General features: G+C 42.8%; 1 protein-coding gene across 1 annotated transcript in view; it reads right to left on the minus strand.

Moving 5' to 3' along the window:
• The window catches only part of KCNQ5 (potassium voltage-gated channel subfamily Q member 5), a 527,262-nt gene that overhangs the window by 118,777 nt on the left and 387,956 nt on the right, over nt 1-20,529 (minus strand). The window contains exons 3-4 of the mRNA XM_083177212.1: nt 9,690-9,816; nt 2,137-2,312 (exon numbers count right to left, since the gene is read on the minus strand). Coding sequence (XP_083033338.1) covers nt 2,137-2,312; nt 9,690-9,816 — 303 coding nt within the window. The remainder of the gene's footprint in view (nt 1-2,136; nt 2,313-9,689; nt 9,817-20,529) is intronic.

Here is a 20,529-nt window from a genome sequence, read left to right on the forward strand (position 1 = left end):
CATATCCTTTGTTCTGTCTGCAAGGTTGCATATCTTTGTTTATGTTCAGAGCCTAGTTTGTATTTTAGTTGTCTTACATAGGCGTGCGCACAGGGGGTGCCGGGGGTGCCCAGGCACCTCCTAATGACCGGCACCAGCCCCCGCCCGATTGTAACACCCACTTTTGAGCAGCAGTGACAGTATTGGCTGCTGAGTGCTGACCAGTTCTGCGACCGCGTATTGTAGTCCCCAGACCACAGGGCTGACTGCTGGAGGGCGCCTGCACTAATCTGTTATTTAACATGTAAATGCAGCAGCACCGCGGATCCCATTAGCGGCCGCCACCTTTGAAAAGAAAACCTGTTATCGCGATTTCCGGCATATAGGAGGAGAAGGGGAAGGTAATTAAGCAGAGGCTGCTGCAGCAGAGCACTAGCGCTTCAATTAGGCACCAGCCACTCGTCCACATGTCCCTCAGCCCTCACCAGTCGTCGTCCCCCAGGGGTCAGCTGCCGAGCCAGCAGTGCCTCCGAGTCCCTGTGAGCAGCAGTAGGATCCCAGCCAGCATGAGCAATAAGTAACCCCCCCCCCCCCCCACCAATGGTAAGATGCGCTTTAATGTGGGCAGTGGGGGTGTCATACTCGTAGTAGTGGCTGTCTGGGGGAGGGGGTTATATATATGTATGACAAAGGCTACATATATATATATATATATATATATATATATATATGTGTGTGTGTGTGTATATATACTGTGTGTATATATATATATATATATATATATATATATATATATATATATATATATATGTGTGTATATATACTGGGTGTATATATATATATATATATATATATATATATATATATATATATATATATAGCCCGGTACACCCTCCAAATAAGTTGCTGGATGGGTGCCCTTGCCAATAGATAATACAGACCGCACTGTTTGTATGCCATTTCTTAGCGGTACATCCTTGTTGAACTCAATGCAGTCAGGCTGCTGGAAGCATATGAGATGCCATGTATGCACTCTCACCTGAATGACCAGGAAAGGGTTAATTGGTGGTGGTGGGTGGGTGATGGGCATTATGGTGTGTGGCATTTTGTTTAATGTTCATTACTGTGCTTGACATTAGTGTAATGGGCATTACAGTGTGTGGCATTATGTGTAATGAGCGTTACAGTGTACATTTTTTGCAGTGCGCCTACGGTGTGCACTGTCCCTATTTCTGGTGTGTGTGTGTGTGTGTGTGTCTGTGTGGGGGGGATGATTCATTCTGAAGTGCACATACAAAAATAAGTTACCGTCTATTTAATTTGCATTAGTGCCCAATAGGCGTTGATAGAGACTCCCAGTAGGCTGTGATGGACACGCCCAGTAGGTGGTTATAGACACGCCCAGTAGGTGTGATAGACACGCCCATCCAGTGGTGCACCCCCTAAAAAAATGGGCTGCGCACGCCTATGGTTGTCTAGTTAGTTTTTCCTCTTACTAGTACCCCGATTTAGTTGGGACTTTGTGTCATTGTGAAAGACCAGATGGCATCCAAGTACAGGGTGGAGCTAGTCTGCCGTGGAAGGCGGCTATCAGTGGTGAAACCTAAGACCAGCGCAGGTGCCAGCGGAATCAGGGTATAGTAATAGAGTCAGGGTAAGGCTCTCGTGCTGCTGTGGCTACACATTCTCGGCCACAGAGGCACATTGCTGGCTTTGGTACTTGTGTAGTTTCACAGCTACTTCTGGGTTCTACGCTCGCCACATCTATCTAAAATAAACTAACTTTACTCCATGCCAACATGGATAGTTCATACCCCCACTATCCATGCTGGCATGGAGTTGATTTTAGATAGCGAGCCACCGAGCCCGCAGTGTGGGCGAGCGAAGCTGGCGCCGTGAAACTACACAATAACCCTGGCTTTAACCCCAAGTACACCCCAGAGTATCCTAGCATTATGATGTGACAAAACTGTACACTTATGCAAATAAATGTTAACATTTTAATAAAACATTTTTTTTTAAACATAGCACATCTTACTAATGCAGTCATTTTTATATTCATTTGCTGTTGTTGTTAGGTTTTTACATTTTACTAAAAAATATTGAATTTTTATTGACATAACATTTATACTGTAGTATGCCCCAGGTATGGCTTACCTTGCTGTGTGCATAAACTACAGAACCTAGCAATTTCCATGTGCCCCCCCTCCGATCCATGCGCACCATACGAAGGATCTGTAGGAATCGAAGACTTCGGAGTGCTGATGTAGCAAAAATGTTTCCCTGAGATCCAGCAGACACAACTGCCACAGATGCAATAAGAACTATGATATCTAAAAGAGAACCCATTCAACAAAGCATTAGAGTGTAGCTCAAATACAATTTCTATAATACATTATGCACAGCAGCAGCTTCTACTTACATGGTGCAGGGGGGCTGGCATTACCCCCCTGCCCAAATAGGAGACAGCCCGACCCAGAGTCTCTGTAACTGCACAATCAGATGTTGGGATGGGTGCATTTGCAGTCACCTTTGCGCAACTGTAAATATGCGAACCCCCGGCTTCTATGGACTGCACTGACTGAAGTCCATAGAAGCCTGATAGGGTTGTAATATAAGGCAGGGAGTGGCTTCCTACAGAAAACCATCTCTCTATTTATTGAAGTCTAGGTTGCCAGTCCCAGAGGGAGTGTACACCTGCCAAGACTGCTTTGTATGTCTGTGACTGACAGGTAAGACCAGCGGCATAGCTAAGTTTTGGGTGCCCCCCGCCGTTAGGGGGGGGGGCGCCCCCTGCCGCCCATTCAAACCCCCCCCCAATCCCCCGCAGCCTTACCTTTCGCGCTGGTCCCGGCAGCTCCGTTCTTCTGCTGAGGACCACCACAAAATGTCCGCCCCCATACAGCAGACAGTTTCAGAGAACTGTGTGCTATATGGGGCGGCCTTTTTGTGGTGTCCTCAGCAGAAGAATGGAGCCGCCGGGACCAGCGAAATAGGTAAGCCTGCGGGGGATTGGGGGAGGTGTAACTATAGCACCGCAGCCCCCGGCGCCCCCATATGCACAGTGCCCCTCCGCGGTGGCGGGGGCTGCGGTGCTATAGTTACGCCACTGGGTAAGACTTCCAATAGGAAGTCACTGTCTCTCACAGACTGCATCTGACTTAACTGACACTGAGCGGGATGTAAGATTTTTTTGAGAGGTTACAGTCCTGCAGCCCATAGGTAAAATCTGACACTGATTATGCAGCATGAGAGAGAGGGGTTGGGAGACCCGCACCATAAATAGAGTTCAAATAATCTTTTGTCTGTGGATGGATATAGTGCCACCTGACAGGAATCTTATACAAATATCTTTCCTGGCTGGCTAGGGTGCTGCCCCCTGATTTGGAATTATATAATATGAATAAAGAGAAAAAAGAAAATCAGTTTATTTAGGACGCACTGCTCATCCACATAGTCTTCACTGAGACTTTTTATAAAAACATACCTAAAACTAGGTGTATACTTTATTGATTTATTAGTGACACTTAACTAGCAGGCCATCATTTTATATTAACAATCTTTAAATTTTATTAATTGTATGTGACCTCATTGAATGATTCCCTGTGCCAGGGATTTCAAGTAGCGAAAATATTAAAACAAGATATAGATATAGAGAAAAAGAAAAAATTGTAAAGATTAAAATAAATTTCTGTGATCTGTAGCTTGATACTTCTTGTATATAAACTGCTTTTGTGATACAGGTACACTTTTATTGAAATTGTAGCCCGTGTTTGTTGTATGGTGATAAATTATAATGATATCACTGTCTGCTGTATTAAATGCTAATTGTATCACTGTCACTTGTATTGTCTTTGTAAAAATTTGGGGTATACTGCGCTGAAAACTTTTTAGAAAAGCTTCTCAATATAATTAGGCAATAAAAAGAAGAGGAATGAGCGCTAATGTGAATTAGAGAAAAGATAAAGAAAGAGATAGTTTAAAAGTATGAAAAAACACCTGAAAAAATTTGGTACTTGTTTCCTATCTGGGCGCCCGCTACGTTAATTGCGCACCATGCTATTCTCCGTATAAAAATCGGATCGCATCGGATACCACAAATGCACATACACGATATTGAACGATGCGATGCGATCCGATTTCGTTCCCGCTTTTATGGTTGGCCCATAGGATATATAGGAAACCCCCCCCTGATGGTTTAAAATGCGCCTCCATTGTTAACGCCACCCCAGTATTGACGTCAACCCGAAGCGTGGCGAGAGCAGCGGTACGCGTCCTCCGACTTTTTCATACCCCCACTATCCACGTCGCCGTGGAGTTGAGAATAGAATAGTGTGGCGAGGGGACGCGGATACTTCACAGGTATCCGTGTCCCCTCGCGGGCTTCACAGGTATCCGCGTCCGCTCGCCACGCTTCGGGCTCGGTGGCTCGCTGCGCTCGCCACACTATTCTATTCTCAACTCCACGCTGACGTGGATAGTGGGGGGTATGAAAAAGTCGGAGGACGCGTACCGCCGCCGCTCGCCACGCTTCGGGTTGACGTCAATACTGGGGTGGCGTTAACAATAGAGGCGCATTTTAAACCATCAGGGGGAGGTTTCCTATACAAATCGTGGGTTTGAGGGGTTATTACATTGAAATCAATGTAAAATCGGGTCTCAGGGACCATTTAACATTGATTCCAATGTAAAAATCGGGGTTGATCGCGTCACCGCATGCGATGCGATCCGATTTAAAATGAGATCGGATCGGATAGCATCGTATGCCATCGTACATCATCGCGTACCGAATCCGATGCGATGCGATACGATTTCATTACGGTGCCGTACGTTGAAAACCTGGGCGCCCAGATAGGAAACAAGTACCAAAAAATTTTTTTTAGCAAAACTGTTTACAGCTCCTTTGAGCTTATGTGTAATGTCCGTGGTACCTGTGCTCGCCCTACTGCTAAACAAGCGGGATGCAGGACGCGGAGATCAGCGTGCTGCGGCTGTGTAATTGCTGCTCGTCTTCGCTCCGTCTGCTGGGTGACGTCACTCCATACGACGAGAGCCTGCGTTGGTTCCTGATGGACGGAGGACGCTTGGGGAAGCCTGGGGCACAGAGGAGATCCACGGACGAGCCTTTCAACGCGTTTCGTGCTTACAAAGCACTTTTTCAAGAAAAAGTATCGAGTGACGTCACCCGGCAGACGGAGCGAAGACGAGCGGCAATTACACAGCCGCAGCACGCTGATCTCCGCGTCCTGCATCCCGCTTGTTTAGCAGTAGGGCGAGCACAGGTACCACGGACATTACACATAAGCTCAAAGGAGCTGTAAACAGTTTTGCTAACAATTTTCTTTTTCAGGTGTTTTTTCATACTTTTAAACTATCTCTTTCTTTATCTTTTCTCTAATTCACATTATCGCTCATTCCTCTTCTTTGTATTGTGTCTTTATTTAGTTGCCAGTTCTTTTCTCCTTCATTGGAAACTTGTATCTTGATGTAACAGATACAATGTATGTGCCAACGTGGTAGATTATTTCTGTATTACAGTAAATGATTATATAGTTTCTTTAAATAATACTGGTTGGTTGCGTTCATCCAATTGCGTACACACGGGGCAATCCAACGATTGGATCCTCCCAAAAATATCCAATACACTGTATGTGAATTGACAGTGTTTGGTGCGTGCAATCTATACACTACATATTACCATGGTGGCTTGGTAGCATACAGAGTAGGTAAAGTATTTTGGCATTCATTTGTGGCAGTTGTATGCCAGAATATACAGTGGTATAGGTCATCAGCATAAACGGCAAAGCATAGAAATTGGCAGTTATATGTGCACTAGATTGTTTCATATGTTGCCTACACACTAAGCACTACCTCGGAGGCACAGTACCATAAAGGGTAAGCTTAATTATTATGGCTTGATGTTGCCCAATTGGCACTTTGATGCATCTGGGGCTAATAAGTTCCTATAGAGTGCTGATATATTTATGTGCACAGACACTGCAGAATGTGATGATGCGGCAGGCATGTGCCCATGTATACAAGCACGTTCTCTGTTATCCCCTGCCTGATGCCAGAGATCTAGTCTCCTTGGCTGGCGTGTGCTATCGCGCCTTAAGCGCTTCTCACTGGGGAGTACCGTTATTGCTGCTATATATACTATTACACCAAACAGACAAACATGAAACAGCAAAATCAGGATAAAGATTGGTTGGTTATATGTGCGTTGGATTGTGCTTTCTGTATCGGTGCGTGTGGGGTTAGAAGCTCCTTTGTACGTTTATTTGTATTTCACAACATATGCTTTACCCAATTAAATTGGTGTTGTGCATTAATCAAATTGCGTACACACGAGGAAATCCACAGATTGGGTCCTTTCGAGTGATACTCAGTGCACTATGCACAAATTGCCAGTGCTTGTGTGCTTGTTCTCATACGCTACCTACACACTAGGCAATAACTCGGAGGCACTTTATTATACCAGGTAAGTTGGATTAATTTAATACATATGGGGCTACTAAGCTCCTAGAAAGTACTGGTATATTTGTGCGCACAGAAAAGATAGAGCGTGATGATGCGGCAGACAAACGTTTATGCTGATGACCTATACCACTGTATATTCTGGCATACAACTGCCGCAAATGAATGCCAAAATACTTTACCTACTCTGTATGCTACCAAGCCATCATGGTAATATGTAGTGTATAGATTGCACGCACCAAACACTGTCAATTCACATACAGTGTATTGGATATTTTTGGGAGGATCCAATCGTTGGATCGCCCCGTGTGTACGCAACTGGATGAACGCAACCAACCAGTATTAATCAATTTGATTAATGCAATCAATCAGCATAACACCAATTTAATTGGGTAAAGCATATGTTGTGAAATACAAATAAATGTACAAAGGAGCTTCTAACCCTACACGCACCGATACAGAAAGCACAATCCAACACACATATAACCACCAATCTTTATCCCGATTTTGCTGTTTCATGTTTGTCTGTTTGGTGTAATAGTATATATAGCAGCAATAACGGTACTCCCCAGTGAGAAGCGCTTAAGGCGCGATAGCACACGCCAGCCAAGGAGACTAGATCTCTGGCATCAGGCAGGGGATAACAGAGAACGTGCTTGTATACATGGGCACATGCCTGCCGCATCATCACATTCTGCAGTGTCTGTGCACATAAATATATCAGCACTCTATAGGAACTTATTAGCCCCAGATGCATCAAAGTTCCAATTGGGCAACATCAAGCCATAATAATTAAGCTTACCCTTTATGGTACTGTGCCTCCGAGGTAGTGCTTAGTGTGTAGGCAACATATGAAACAATCTAGTGCACATATAACTGCCAATTTCTATGCTTTGCCGTTTATGCTGATGACCTATACCACTGTATATTCTGGCATACAACTGCCGCAAATGAATGCCAAAATACTTCACCTACTCTGTATGCTACCAAGCCACCATGGTAATATGTAGTGTATAGATTGCACGCACCAAACACTGTCAATTCACATACAGTGTATTGGATATTTTTGGGAGGATCCAACCGTTGGATTGCCCCGTGTGTACGCAACTGGATGAACGCAACCAACCAGTATTATTTAAAGAAACTATATAATCATTTACTGTAATACAGAAATAATCTACCAAGTTGGCACATACATTGTATCTGTTACATCAAGATACAAGTTTCCAATGAAGGAGAAAAGAACTGGCAACTAAATAAAGACACAATACAAGTGACAGTGATACAATTAGCATTTAATACAGCAGACAGTGATATCATTATCATTTATCACCATACAACAAACACAGGCTACAATTTCAATAAAAGTGTACCTGCATCACAAAAGCAGTTCATATACAAGAAGTATCAAGCTACAGATCACAGAAATTTATTTTAATCTTTACAATTTTTTCTGTTTCTCTATATCTATATCTTGTTTTAATATTGTCGCTACTTGAAATCCCTGGCACAGGGAATCATTCAATGAGGTCACATACAATTAATAACATTAAAGATTGTTAATATAAAATGATGGCCTGCTAGTTAAGTGTCACTAATAAATCAATAAAGTATACACCTAGTTTTAGGTATGTTCTTATAAAAAGTCTCAGTGAAGACTATGTGGATGAGGAGTGCGTCCTAAATAAACTGATTTTCTTTTTTTCTCTTTATTCATACTGATTATGCAGCATGTATACTGGCAAATATCAGTTAAAAAATATAATTTATACATAAGGGCTCATCTATTCATTCAGAATTATGGGAGCTACTCTAGGTTATGGACAAAATCACTTGCACCTTCAGATGGCTTGACCATGATGAAGTATGTTATTTTTACTGATACTGAGGGTGCTGTGGGCAGTAGTTTAATTGCTCTATTTTTCTCTTTGTTTGTTTTTTTCTGTGCATAGGAAAACAAACACATGCACACAAAGTGTGCAATACAAATAATTTAGTTTCCCCATTTAATAAATAAATACAATTGACATCATCATTTATTGCACAATCAATTACTTGTCACTAATACTTTAATAATAAAAAATTATACTTGTGTAATAGCAGGGCGCCCGTTACGTAGTTAGCTTAGCGCCCCTGTCAGAATCAGCGTAGTGTTCGCATGGCCAGCGTAGTTAGCGTAGTCAGTCAGAAGTAGCTTAGTGTTCCTGCGGCCAGCGTAGTCAGCGTCCCTGTCAGATTCAGCGTAGTGTTCCCATGGCCAGCGTCTGTTCCTGAAACACCCCCACTATCCACGCCAGCCCGAAGCGTGGCGAGCGCACGCGTTACGCGTCCACTCGACCTGTTCATATCCCTACTATACACGTCGGCGTGGAGTTGATCTTATAAAGTGTGGCGAGCGCAGCAAGCCACCGAGCCCGAAGCGTGGCGTGCGCCTCACACGCACGTGCGTCCCAGTATCACGGCGGCTGGGCATCATCTCCCTGCCCGTCTCAGCTTCAGGGAGACGCTGCCCAGTTCGGGGGGGACGCGGTGAAGCGAGGGGAACCAGCGGGGGGAGGCGGCAGCGACCGGCGAGCGTCTCATGCGCACGCGCCCCTGGCGGAAGCCAGCCGCTAGCGGGGCTGGTGAATCTATCGCCAGCCCCTGCAAAGATGGAGCTCGCTCCATCTGTAGGTATCAAAAAAACATGGAAAACCGTTTTCATTTTGACCTTCTCCATGTCGACCTAATGCGTGTGCTGACCTAATGACCATGTCGACATAATGCATGGCAACCTATTTCCCATGTTGACCTAGTGACTGTTGACATACAGATGGAGCAGCTCTCAATGGAGCTGCTCCTGGCGATAGAATTGCCAATTGCCACCCCGTGCCAGCTGCCACCTTCCGACAGAAGGGGCGCATGCGTACGAGACACTCATGCGCCCCTTTCTGTCAGAACCCTCTGCAGCTCCCTGCAGTTACCCCACAGCTCCCAGCAGTCCCCACTCCCTGAAGCGGAGACAGGCAGGGAAGCCGCTCCCTGCCGCCATGCGTGTGAGACGCTTGTGCATCCCCATCAGGTGGAGCTCCTGTCCATCAGCCTGCGCCAGCTCAGGACATTTGGTGATCCTGTAGGCCACCTAATGACTGTCGACTTAAGTTCTGTCGACCCTATGACCCATTCCCCTTAGAACATGATTAACCAGGAGAGGGATCCAGTTACCAGAAGGTCATAAAAAACAAGATGCTTACCTATTACACAAAATGGTTTCCTGGCATATCTTAACCTTCCTTGCCATCCTCGGTAACGACAACAGCAGCCTGCAGACCATATGCGAATAATATACTCCAAACCAAATACGACAATCATTACGAATTCCTGAAAGTGAATTAAAAACATTGATAAATTCTAATACTGTAACATTACAACAACATCAAAATTTCTTTGGATTACTGGATTGTAATTGCACAGAAACTATAGTCATGGATGTTAGTGTTACATCCTGGCGATCTTACATGTTTTATTGCCGCGATAAACAGCAGTAACACATTATAAACATCAGTTTTAAAACCCAATAATTCCCCTTCGTGTCATTGCTTATTCGGTGCAGCATTATCGAGAATAAAGCCAGTTACTTTAAGTTTATCTAATTAAACAAATCATTGTGTAAAGAAAATATCAAAGTGACAAACTGATTATTTCAAGCAGGTGGTTACCTTTGTTCTTTAGAAGGGCTAGACATTACTTTTCTTTGGTTATAAAATGACTGCATCATTTAAATATTTAAGTGTATATGTCAGTGTTTTTCAACCACTGTGCCGTGGCACACTAGTGTGCCTTGAGTTGTTCTCAAGTGTGCCTCCAGATCTAGAGATGCCCAAACTAGTTTACAGCCACCACCAGTTCAAGGGTTATTTACTGGTCTCTTCTTTTCATTTAAAGGGCCAATGTATTTTATTTTAGTTACCTGTGGGGACCAGTGTGATTGTTTTTTATATGGGGGGCAATAGGTTTGTTTTTTTCCTGTGGGGGCCAATGTGTTTTTCCCTGTGGGGATCTTATGGTGTGCCTTGGCAATTTTAAAATCTTATTTAGTGTGCCGCAAGGTAAAAAGGTTGAAAATCACTGGTATATGTTATCCAATATTTTACTAGAAATAAGACCATCTATGTGTTATACTGTATGCCTTTTGTACTCTTATATTAAATTGACAATGCCTTGTTTGCTGGTAGTAAATTCATTGAGCATTGTGTGTTTTACTTTTTAGTATCCTATGTTTCCTTTTGCTAAGAATGGACCCCTGCCCCACTGGCTGGGGTTTGCACATGCACATGCCGTTGCCTGCTGGGGGCGCGCAGCTGTCTCCGTCCCGGCAGCTGCAAATATAAGTCAGTCAGTGTTAGGGGAAATAATTGCCAGGGGATACGGCGGCAGGGACTCGGTAAGCTGTGAGAATTTGCACATGAAAAAGGAACATCTTGGTTAGCTTGCTAAGCTAGCCCTACAGTATATACAAGATGGGTCCAGCTTTACTCCCAGTGGGGATGCTCCAATACTGTACATATCACACTATGGTCCTTATTCAGATCTGAGCTCAGTACAAATTTGTTTGGAAAATGGGCAAAACCATGTGCACTGCAGGTGGGGCAGATGTAACTTGTATAGAGAGAGTTAGATCTGTGTGAGTTATTTTGTTTCTGTGCAGGGTAAATACTGGCTGCATTATTTTTACACTGCAATTTAGATTTCAGTTTCAACACACCACACCCAAATTTAACTCTCTCTATACATGTTACATCTGCCCCACCTGCAGTGCACATGGTTTTGCCCATTTTCCAAACAAATTTGTACTGAGCTCAGATCTGAATAAGGCCCAATGTGGGATCCCTTAATGTGTGTGGGTCCCAGGACAAAAACCCCAGTTGCCCCTCCTTTAAATCTGGCATACACAATATAGTACAATGCTAGACAAAGGGCCTAATTCAGGTTTGGTAGTAAAGTTAAAAATCAAGGAAAAACCATGCTACCATGCAAGGGGAGTAAATAAAAAAAAATAAAAAAAATAAAAAACATTTTTTGTGCAGGGTAAATACTGAATACTCTTTCAAGTAGTTTTCAGTTTGAACACACTCCATACATATCTAAAGCTAGTATTCAATTAACCCCTATCATTTTCCTCCCAGAAGAAGGGCTGATAGCCCCAAATTAATCAATTACCTATGGTTGATTACTGCAGCTAATTGAATAATGTCCTAAATTGCTCTGCACATGTTACATCTACTTGCAGTGCAACCACCAGATTTTGTTGCTTACTTTAGAATCAGGTCCAAAATAAGAAGTCACTAATAAACTCACATTTACATATATTCTAACTATCCAATTAGGACAGATTTTCAGGCACTGTCCTGCCATGCCACCTGCCAAGGGCTGCAGTGTCCCATAGTTGTGGGGAGGAGTTGGAATGCCCCTCTCACTAACGGCTCTGCGGCCCCTATGAAGCCATTGATTTGACCACAACCTCGAGGTTGTCTGATGGGTTTATGCATAGGACCTAACTAGCTCTCAAGTAACCAACTCTTATTTTGTGGCGGACCACTGACCAATAAAAGCTTACAGCTCTGGGCCCTGCGCAGTTACCCATAAATCCCAGCTCTAATACAACACTGTGAAAGAGAGAGAGAGAGAGAGAGAGAGAGAGAGAGACAATTAGGTAGAGAGATGTGTTTTATTTTTTGACTCATTTACATATTTTATTAGGATGCTTTGCATAAATGCTCCTCAGTACTACTTGATTGTTGTGTTTAAGGCAAATTAGGAAATAATAACAGTACATTTTCGTTAAAAAACAAATGTCTGTCTCCTATTTTCTAGCTTATTTTAAAAGAGCTTGCATCTCTGTGTGGCAGTTTCGCTGTTGCCAGGGTAAGAGTGCTTTCTTACGTAGATCTGAAACAGTAGAAAGCTTCTTGATTAGTGAGACAGCACTTATCGGGGTCACCATTTCTTTAGAAAACTAACCCAGTCTGGTGGAAATGTACAGTTCTCAAGTACCGAATATTATTATTCTCTCAAAGCCTATTGTATGTTTCAAAAAAAATTATACAGGTGATAGAGCAATCATGTTTTATGTTATAATCATTAAAACCTATTCTGAGAATTTGGAAAAGGATAAATAATTGTTTTATATAGAAAAATAGGTTGAATACAAACAAACAGAATAAATATATGCACTAATGTTGATGATGACGACGAACATCAGAAGCATTAAATACCCACCGGTCATTGGCTTACTGCATCCTTGCACCCAGATGTCACAGGGTCTTCATCTCCGCTATAGAACAGCCTGCTCACTTGGCGGCTGTCACTGCTGAGTGAGCAGTGGGAGAGAGAGGACAGTGCTGGACCACATGTTGGACCAGGTGAGTATGGGTGTGTGTCTCATTCTTTTTACAGGTGAACTACAAGACCCATCAGGCACATTAATACCCCCCATGATGGGTCTTGTAGTTCTACTGTATAAAGCAATGTGTTTTTAACAATTTTGTACACTCATCAACCTGGCGTCCACCACCCTGGGATGACGGAAACCGCACGATCATGGTATGGCAGGGGACCTTGTATAGAAAGTGAACCCAGCTGGGCCATGACACCACTGGCTGTAGGAACCCGGTGCTGGTTTCAGAAATATGGGGGACCCCTATGCTTTTTGTCCCCCAAATTTTTCGAACCAGGACCGGTCCAAGAGTCTTGGGCAGGTTTCAGAAATATGAGGGACCCCTACACTTTTTGTCCCCTGTGTTTTTGGAGCCAGGATTGTCTCAATGAGTCCAGGGCTGGTTTTTTTTCTTCACTTTAACGCTTTTTTCTTTTTGCACAGAACCATACACAGTTCTGTGCATGGTTCTGTCAAATTTGAGAGCCTGAACCTGTTGTATTTTTGCACCCTATTACATTTGCAAATTCTATACTTTATGATGGGAAAACATCTGGATGCGATCTGTAATGTGCAATTATTTTCACATATCAAAAAGTGCGATTTATACCACTAAATGTGCAATTCGAAACTTTTATGATTTTGCCAGTTTTTACCCAAAAATGCACTCTCCCCAATATGCACCCAATATGCTACTTCTGGCTGCTAGGGAACAGGAAGTGGTGGGCAGATGGGCTTCACTTTCATGAGACCCATTACTGCTTATTGGCTGAGAGAGCCATCTGTAACAGTTCTCAGCCAATCAGCGGCTTCCAATGACTTTAATGGGACAGCACCACCTTCCCCCCTTGCATTGTGGACTGTGCCAATGCCCCACCCCCCAGTGCTACCAACACTGATGGCACCCACACATTAAGAAGACCGCTGGCACTGCTGGCACCCTTGCACTGCTGACACAGCCACCCCCGGCACTAAGGTGAAAACCTACTCTGCCTGTGCAATAGAAACAGGCTGACGAGGCTGGAATTGACATAAAAAACCCTGACAATCCCTAGAAAACGTCCGGTAACCGCCCCCCCCCCCCCAAATATCAGCTTCTTGTTAATAAACTTGCGAATGGCTTGCAATTAGAAAAGATGCTGGATTTTTTGCTGAATGGCCTCGCTCATTTCACTATGATCCGTACGCATGCTCAGTCGATCGATACTTGGCTGCTCTGTGTAATCGCAGTTCACCTGCAGTCAGGTCTGAAAAAACCCTCAGCCATAAATATTCAATGGCATCGAGAAGAACCCCACTAAACAAGAAGTTAAAATAAAATATAGAGAAACGTTCGGTAGAGAAAGTTTTTAAGCATTATTTTTGAACCATTTGAAAGACTGTCATTTTCCACCATTTTAGGCATATACCTACTTACCAACAAGTGTATTATAAAATGTGTTGGGTGGTACAGGATTTTGGCTAACTAGATGCAGATGTAGCATACTATGGGGTGTGTTATTGGGGTGACACAGGTGTGATTGTGTATAGAGACACTGAATTGCTCACAATGGAGTCCATACTCCAACAGATGATCTGCACTTGGCACAGGGCTGGTGAAAGTTTTAATCTTGAAACCGATGTTGGCAGTAAACACGCACAAAGCATAAATGCAGCTGCTGTACACACTGAAAGTTGTACACAGGGAAATGCATTGTAGTGCAGCTAAACACATAAGGAAGGTTGACTCGCCGCATTATTGTGCATCCCAATCCGAATTCTATGGGCTGCAGTCGGTGCAGTTCATAGAAGAAAAATGTTTGTGCATGAGAAGTCGAACAGCGGTGATTGCGCATGCATCGGTCCCTAGATTGTGCAGATTCCTGGACCCGACGGCTGTCTCCAGGAGGGAAGGAAGCTGCAGCCTCCGCTGAACACATTAAGGAGGCCCAATACAAAATTCTACAAAGTAGCTGAAAGTGTTAATTTTCACCCACTTTTATAATAATGAATGAATGATGAATAGAACCCTAAACAACTACTGAATGTAAACTGTGCATCTTATATACATCTGGCACAGATGGAACCATAAAATAAATGTTTATATTATTTAGAGTAAATTAATGTCTAACTTATCAGGGCATGTATCTCTTGTATCCAAAAGCAAGGAGTGGCATTTTCTGACTGAACTGCGCTCTTGCACAATAGACGTTAGGCCAGGATTTTCATTACTTCCCAGCTGTGTTTTGAAAATGATGAAAGAATTCTCAATGTGATTCAGTCATCGATGGGACAGCCTGTTACCGAATGCACTGTCCCTGCATGACATTGATAAATTGCCCCCTATGCAATGAAAGATCGTATAAGCACCATAAAGGGTGCTTTTAGGCACCCTAATGGGTGCTTACAATGTGAAATGCACCCCCACGCCATCCCCCCCCCACTATAAACGTGAACCCGAAGCGTGGCGAGCGCAGCAAGCCCGCGAGGGGCGGCGTTCCGCGTCCTCCGACCTTTTCATACCCCCACTATCCACGTCGGCGTGGAGTTAAGAATAGAAAGTGTGGCGAGCGCAGCAAGCCACCGAGCCTGAAGCGTGGCGAGGGGACGCGGATACCTTCACAGGTATCGGAGTCCCCTCGCGGGCTTCGCAGGTATCCGCGTCCCCTTGCGGAGCTCGCTGCGCTCGCCACGCTTCGGGCTTGGTGGCTCGCTGCGCTCGCCACACTTTCTATTCTCAACTCCACGCCGACGTGGATAGTGGGGGTATGAAAAGGTTGGAGGACGCGTACCGCCGCCGCTCGCCACGCTTCGGGTTCACGTTTATAGTGGGGGGGTGGGGTGGCGTGGGGGTGCATTTCACATTGTAAGCACCCATTAGGGTGCTTATACAATGTTTAATCGCATCGCATTGTATGGCATTGTATGCCATGTACAATGTCATACAATTTTAAAATTGTATGACATTGTACAGTATCGCGCGATATCGCGTCGCATCGCATACCATCGGATGCCTTATGGTATGCGATGCCATGGGCGCCGCCAAAATACACAAGTACCGAGAAGTCCTTTAAAATGATAATGAAAACACATTAGGCAATGTCTTTGGAAAACATCTCAAAATCAAAAGGCGAAAACCAGACTTTAAAAATATCAATACAATGAATGCCATTAAAAGGATTGACAATTATGAACTGTGTTTCTTTAGGCTTTATGATAAAAAAATTCTAATAGGCTAATTATACATTAATCCTTGTATTGTACCTTCAGAAAGACATGACAATAAAAAGGTTCCATGCTGTACATTTGGCTATTCATCTTTTCATCAGATACCTTGCCAGCAGAGATGCTAGTAGACCTAAATCTATTCAACTAGACAATAAAGGGGAACAGTTCTATTATTCCTTTCTTCTTTACTATTGCACGCACAAGTGGAGCTCCAACTAATGTGGAACAGTTGATAATCCTCTGACCTGCTCCGGATTAGCTGTGGACTGTCTGACTGATTTCTCAGCTGTTTCAGATCCAGCATGAATGGCTTCACATGTAAATCCGGGGTAGTTCACTCTCCTCATGGTGTTTTCGGAGACTGCATGGTCTGTCCTCCATTGTCTGTCCCACACTACAGTCTTGCATGATCCACTGCCTCCATTTGGGCCTACAGCTATATCAAGTGAGCACCAAAAGCTCTACTACCAGTACTGTGGACAATTTGTGTAAGGGGTACTACTGCTGTGGACATTATATGTATAAGCAATAATACTGTGGATTGTATTTATAATCGACACTACTCTGTGGCATACATGTACAGTATAAGGATTACTACTGTATGTGTCATAAAGTGAATAAGGGACACTACTATGTGGTGTAATATAAATCAGGGTCACTACATGTGATGTAATGTGTGCTACTTTGTGGCTTAATTTGTATTGGGTGTGTGTGTGTGTATGTATGTATGCATATATATATATATATATATATATATAAATATAGTAGTCTCGTAGGAAGGAACAGACAGCGGCACACCAAGGGTGTTCATGGTGGAAGGACCTGCTCTCTATATTGCTTGGCTTTGACAAAGGTCTTTGTAAGACCGAAACGTTAGCCCTGTCATGTAAGCATTAATAAATCGTTTTTTCTTCAAATTTCATTCAACGATTGGTGAGTGCCCTCTTCTTTTGCTCTTTATTGGTTGGATATTTTATCCTTGGAGTGAGCACCGCCGTGGTGACTCTTTTGTGATAGGTGCGGAGCTTTCTGGAATTTATATATATATATATAAATATAGTAGTCTCGTAGGAAGGAACAGACAGCGGCACTCCAAGGGTTTTCAACAGCGTGTATTAAAGCAAACCAACGTTTCGGGGTATCATTCACCCCTTTGTCAAGGTTTCAGTGCAATAAAGGCAAAAGGGGTGAATGATACCCCGAAACGTTGGTTTGCTTTAATACACGCTGTTGAAAACCCTTGGAGTGCCGCTGTCTGTTCCTTCCTACGAGACTACCTGTTTGTTCCAGAAGGCACCCAGGTACTGAATCCCAGCTGAGGGAGTGCCAGGCCGTCTACCTCTCTCTTTATATATAGATATATATATATATATATATATATATAATGTCTAGTGTCTGATTGTGTGTCTCTGAAACACTGGCATCTGTTGGCAGCGAGTGAAACTACATCTTTCTCACATATGCACAAACACAGAGGCAATCACAAGGTAGTCAATCACAGGATGTTGTCATTTGATTTAGAAAAACTGTTAACACAGTCATGGAACAGTTGAGCTTATTAGCACTGCCATATTTCAGGTTTCTTGTAGCGAAGGAATTTTTTGGGGGAATCCACAGTAATAGTCAAAATGTTATGTTAGTTTTTATAAGAAATGTGATCATAACAAATATACTATTATGGAGGAATCCTCTATTTTATATTGCTGTGCAATCTTAAACCCTAGGTCCTTTAATTGTCTAGTGATGGTCAGTGGTGCACCCCCGAGTTATAATGCGTTAATTATGGAAAAAACTAGGAGAAAAAGAAACTCAGGTGGGGTGCACCCTTAAACCCCAATAAAGTTGTAATATTAATAGGTCTTCGGTTATCTTCTATTATATCTGAGTGAGTTTTAATGTAACCCTAAATCATTTATTTAAAGTGCCCTAATAGCCTGCGAATATTCATTGCATATTGGGGCAGTACGGATGGTGTAATGGTTAGCATTACTGCCTCACAGCGCTGAGGTCATGGGTTTGATTCGCACCATGGCTCTAACTGTGCAGAGTTTGTATATTCTCCCCATACTTGCGTGGGTTTCCTCCGGGTACTCTGGTTTCCTACCACAATCCAGAAATATACTGGTAGCTTAATTGGCTTCCAACAAATGAACCCTTGAATGTCTGTGTGTGCGTGTACATGTGGTAGGGAATATAGATTGTAAACTCCACTGGGGCAGGGACTGATGTGAATGTTCAAATATTCTATGTAAAGTGCTGCGGAATGTGTGTGCTATATATAAGAAACTGTTAATAAATAAATAATAGTATTGATTGTACCAACAGGATTAATGATTTATTAACTAATATAGTTGTTGACCATCATATCTCCTCATTATCAATATATCATCGATTTTTTTAAATTTTTTTACTCCAAATTAGGTCAGTGATAAGGATATAATCATTGGTCAAATGAAACCATAAATAAATAAAGTATGTACATTTTTTCTGTGTAAACATGTATGTCCCTCCAATTAAGCCTTTTATTTTTTTCTCCCTATAATACATTATATGGGAAGGCTGATAATGCCTGTGATTGTGCATCTGTGTCTATGCTCTAATGCAGGGGTTCCCAATCTTTTTTGATTAACGGCACCCTAGAGAATCAGAATTTTTTTCACGGCACCCCTAGGTCCCAAAAAAATTAAGTAGATTGGGTTTATATGCGATTCTTAGTGGCAGTTATGTGGTAAAGGGCAGGATTTGCTTCTGTTTGTACACATTCTATGATTGGCAGCCACCAGCACTGGTTTTGCTCCTAAATAATTAACCATTAATAATTTGAGTTGGTCCTGGACCACCAACCCGCGGGCACCCCTGCATGTGTCCCGAGGCACCCCAGGGAGCCGCGGCACACAGTTTGGGAACCACTGCTCTAATGTTTTACAAAATTTAAAAAATCTGCAACAATGTAATGCTAATAGGTAGCAAACCAACTTTTTACAATGTAACATTTAAGTTTAGTAGTTTTCTTGCAGCTGCAGATAAACACCCTTCTGCCATCCTTGCTATATTCATATGCCAAATCCAAGGCACATGCATGGCTCGAATCCACCAATGCCGAGCAAATAAGGGGCCAGATTCTCTAAGCTTCAAAAGTGATAAAATGGAGAGTGATAAACAGCCAGCCAATCAGCTCCTGCCTGACATTTTTCAAACACAGTCTGTGACATGGCATGTAGGAGCTGATTGGCTGGCTGTTTATCACTCTCCATTTTATCACTTTTGAAGCTTAGAGAATCTAGCTCCTGGTCTGTACTGTAGTGCTGGCAGTTGAACTGCCATTCACATGTGAGTGTGCAGTGATGGCACATGCCAGTTTAGCCACAGTCTTTTAAACTTCACTCATACAGTATCTTCCCAGTAAAAAGATGACCTTACTACCATTGTTATTTTTAACGTCACTCAGATGTCTGCATACAAAGGGCAGTATTCGATGCTTTTTGCAAGCTATGACAGCGAGCAATGCAGTGTATATAAAAGAAATGTCACTACCCTGCAGTCCCTGTTTTTGGCCAGCAGGGTTCCTAAAATGACACCATGAGCCAGGATCTTTACTGCAGCAACAGACAGATCATCTATTATACACTCCAGGCAGGCATCATGCAGTATCTGGAGTCCCCGGGACCACCCTGAGTACTCTCCTGGCAATGATGCTTTTACCAGTGACTCGGCCTCTGTTGTACTGCCACCGATCAGGAGACATGGTGGAGCCTGGCTGACACAGAGCATTGCGCAACCTCATTATGGCACTGGATAACAGTATACCTGACATAATCCTATCGCATATACCTGTGATGTACAAATGGACACATCTAGAGATGTATCCACCTGAAAATGTGCATTGGAAAATGTGTGTTTGTCTTATCCTGCTAAGGTTCAGATCGCCAATATTTCCACTTGTACTCAACATTCAATCTACAGTATGTATAATAGCACATGATAGCGCTACATATAAAAATAGGTACACTTCTGCTAAAAGAACAGAGCTTTAATAGAAGTATATAACTTTGCTTTAATATTTCTCTATACCATCAGAAATCGATTTCTTTTAATTGCTCTATGATTCTTTTTTCAATGGATAATTACATTTCTGTTTTGTTTAGATTATAATACTATTAAATACATTAAGCCCTTTTTGTGTTTACTGAATGTAACAGCTATTAGATGTCTTTTCTAACGTTGGTTATGGTCATTAAATTTGTTTTGTTTTAGGCCATTACTTTGTAGTGATAAATAGTTTGAAACATGCTGACATTTTGAATTCCAAATTATATTTGTTTTTATTTGATTTGCAACTAATTAGTTTTAAAATCTAGACGCTCATTTGTACTGTCAGTAAATTAATAAGTGTGTGCTGTTTATTTTTCTCCAGACTGGACTAGGGGGGGGGATTCTGATTCACATGCTTC

This window comes from Crinia signifera, chromosome 3 (genome assembly GCF_055691185.1).
Source record: "Crinia signifera chromosome 3, ASM5569118v1, whole genome shotgun sequence".
NCBI classification, from domain to species: Eukaryota; Metazoa; Chordata; class Amphibia; order Anura; family Myobatrachidae; genus Crinia; species Crinia signifera.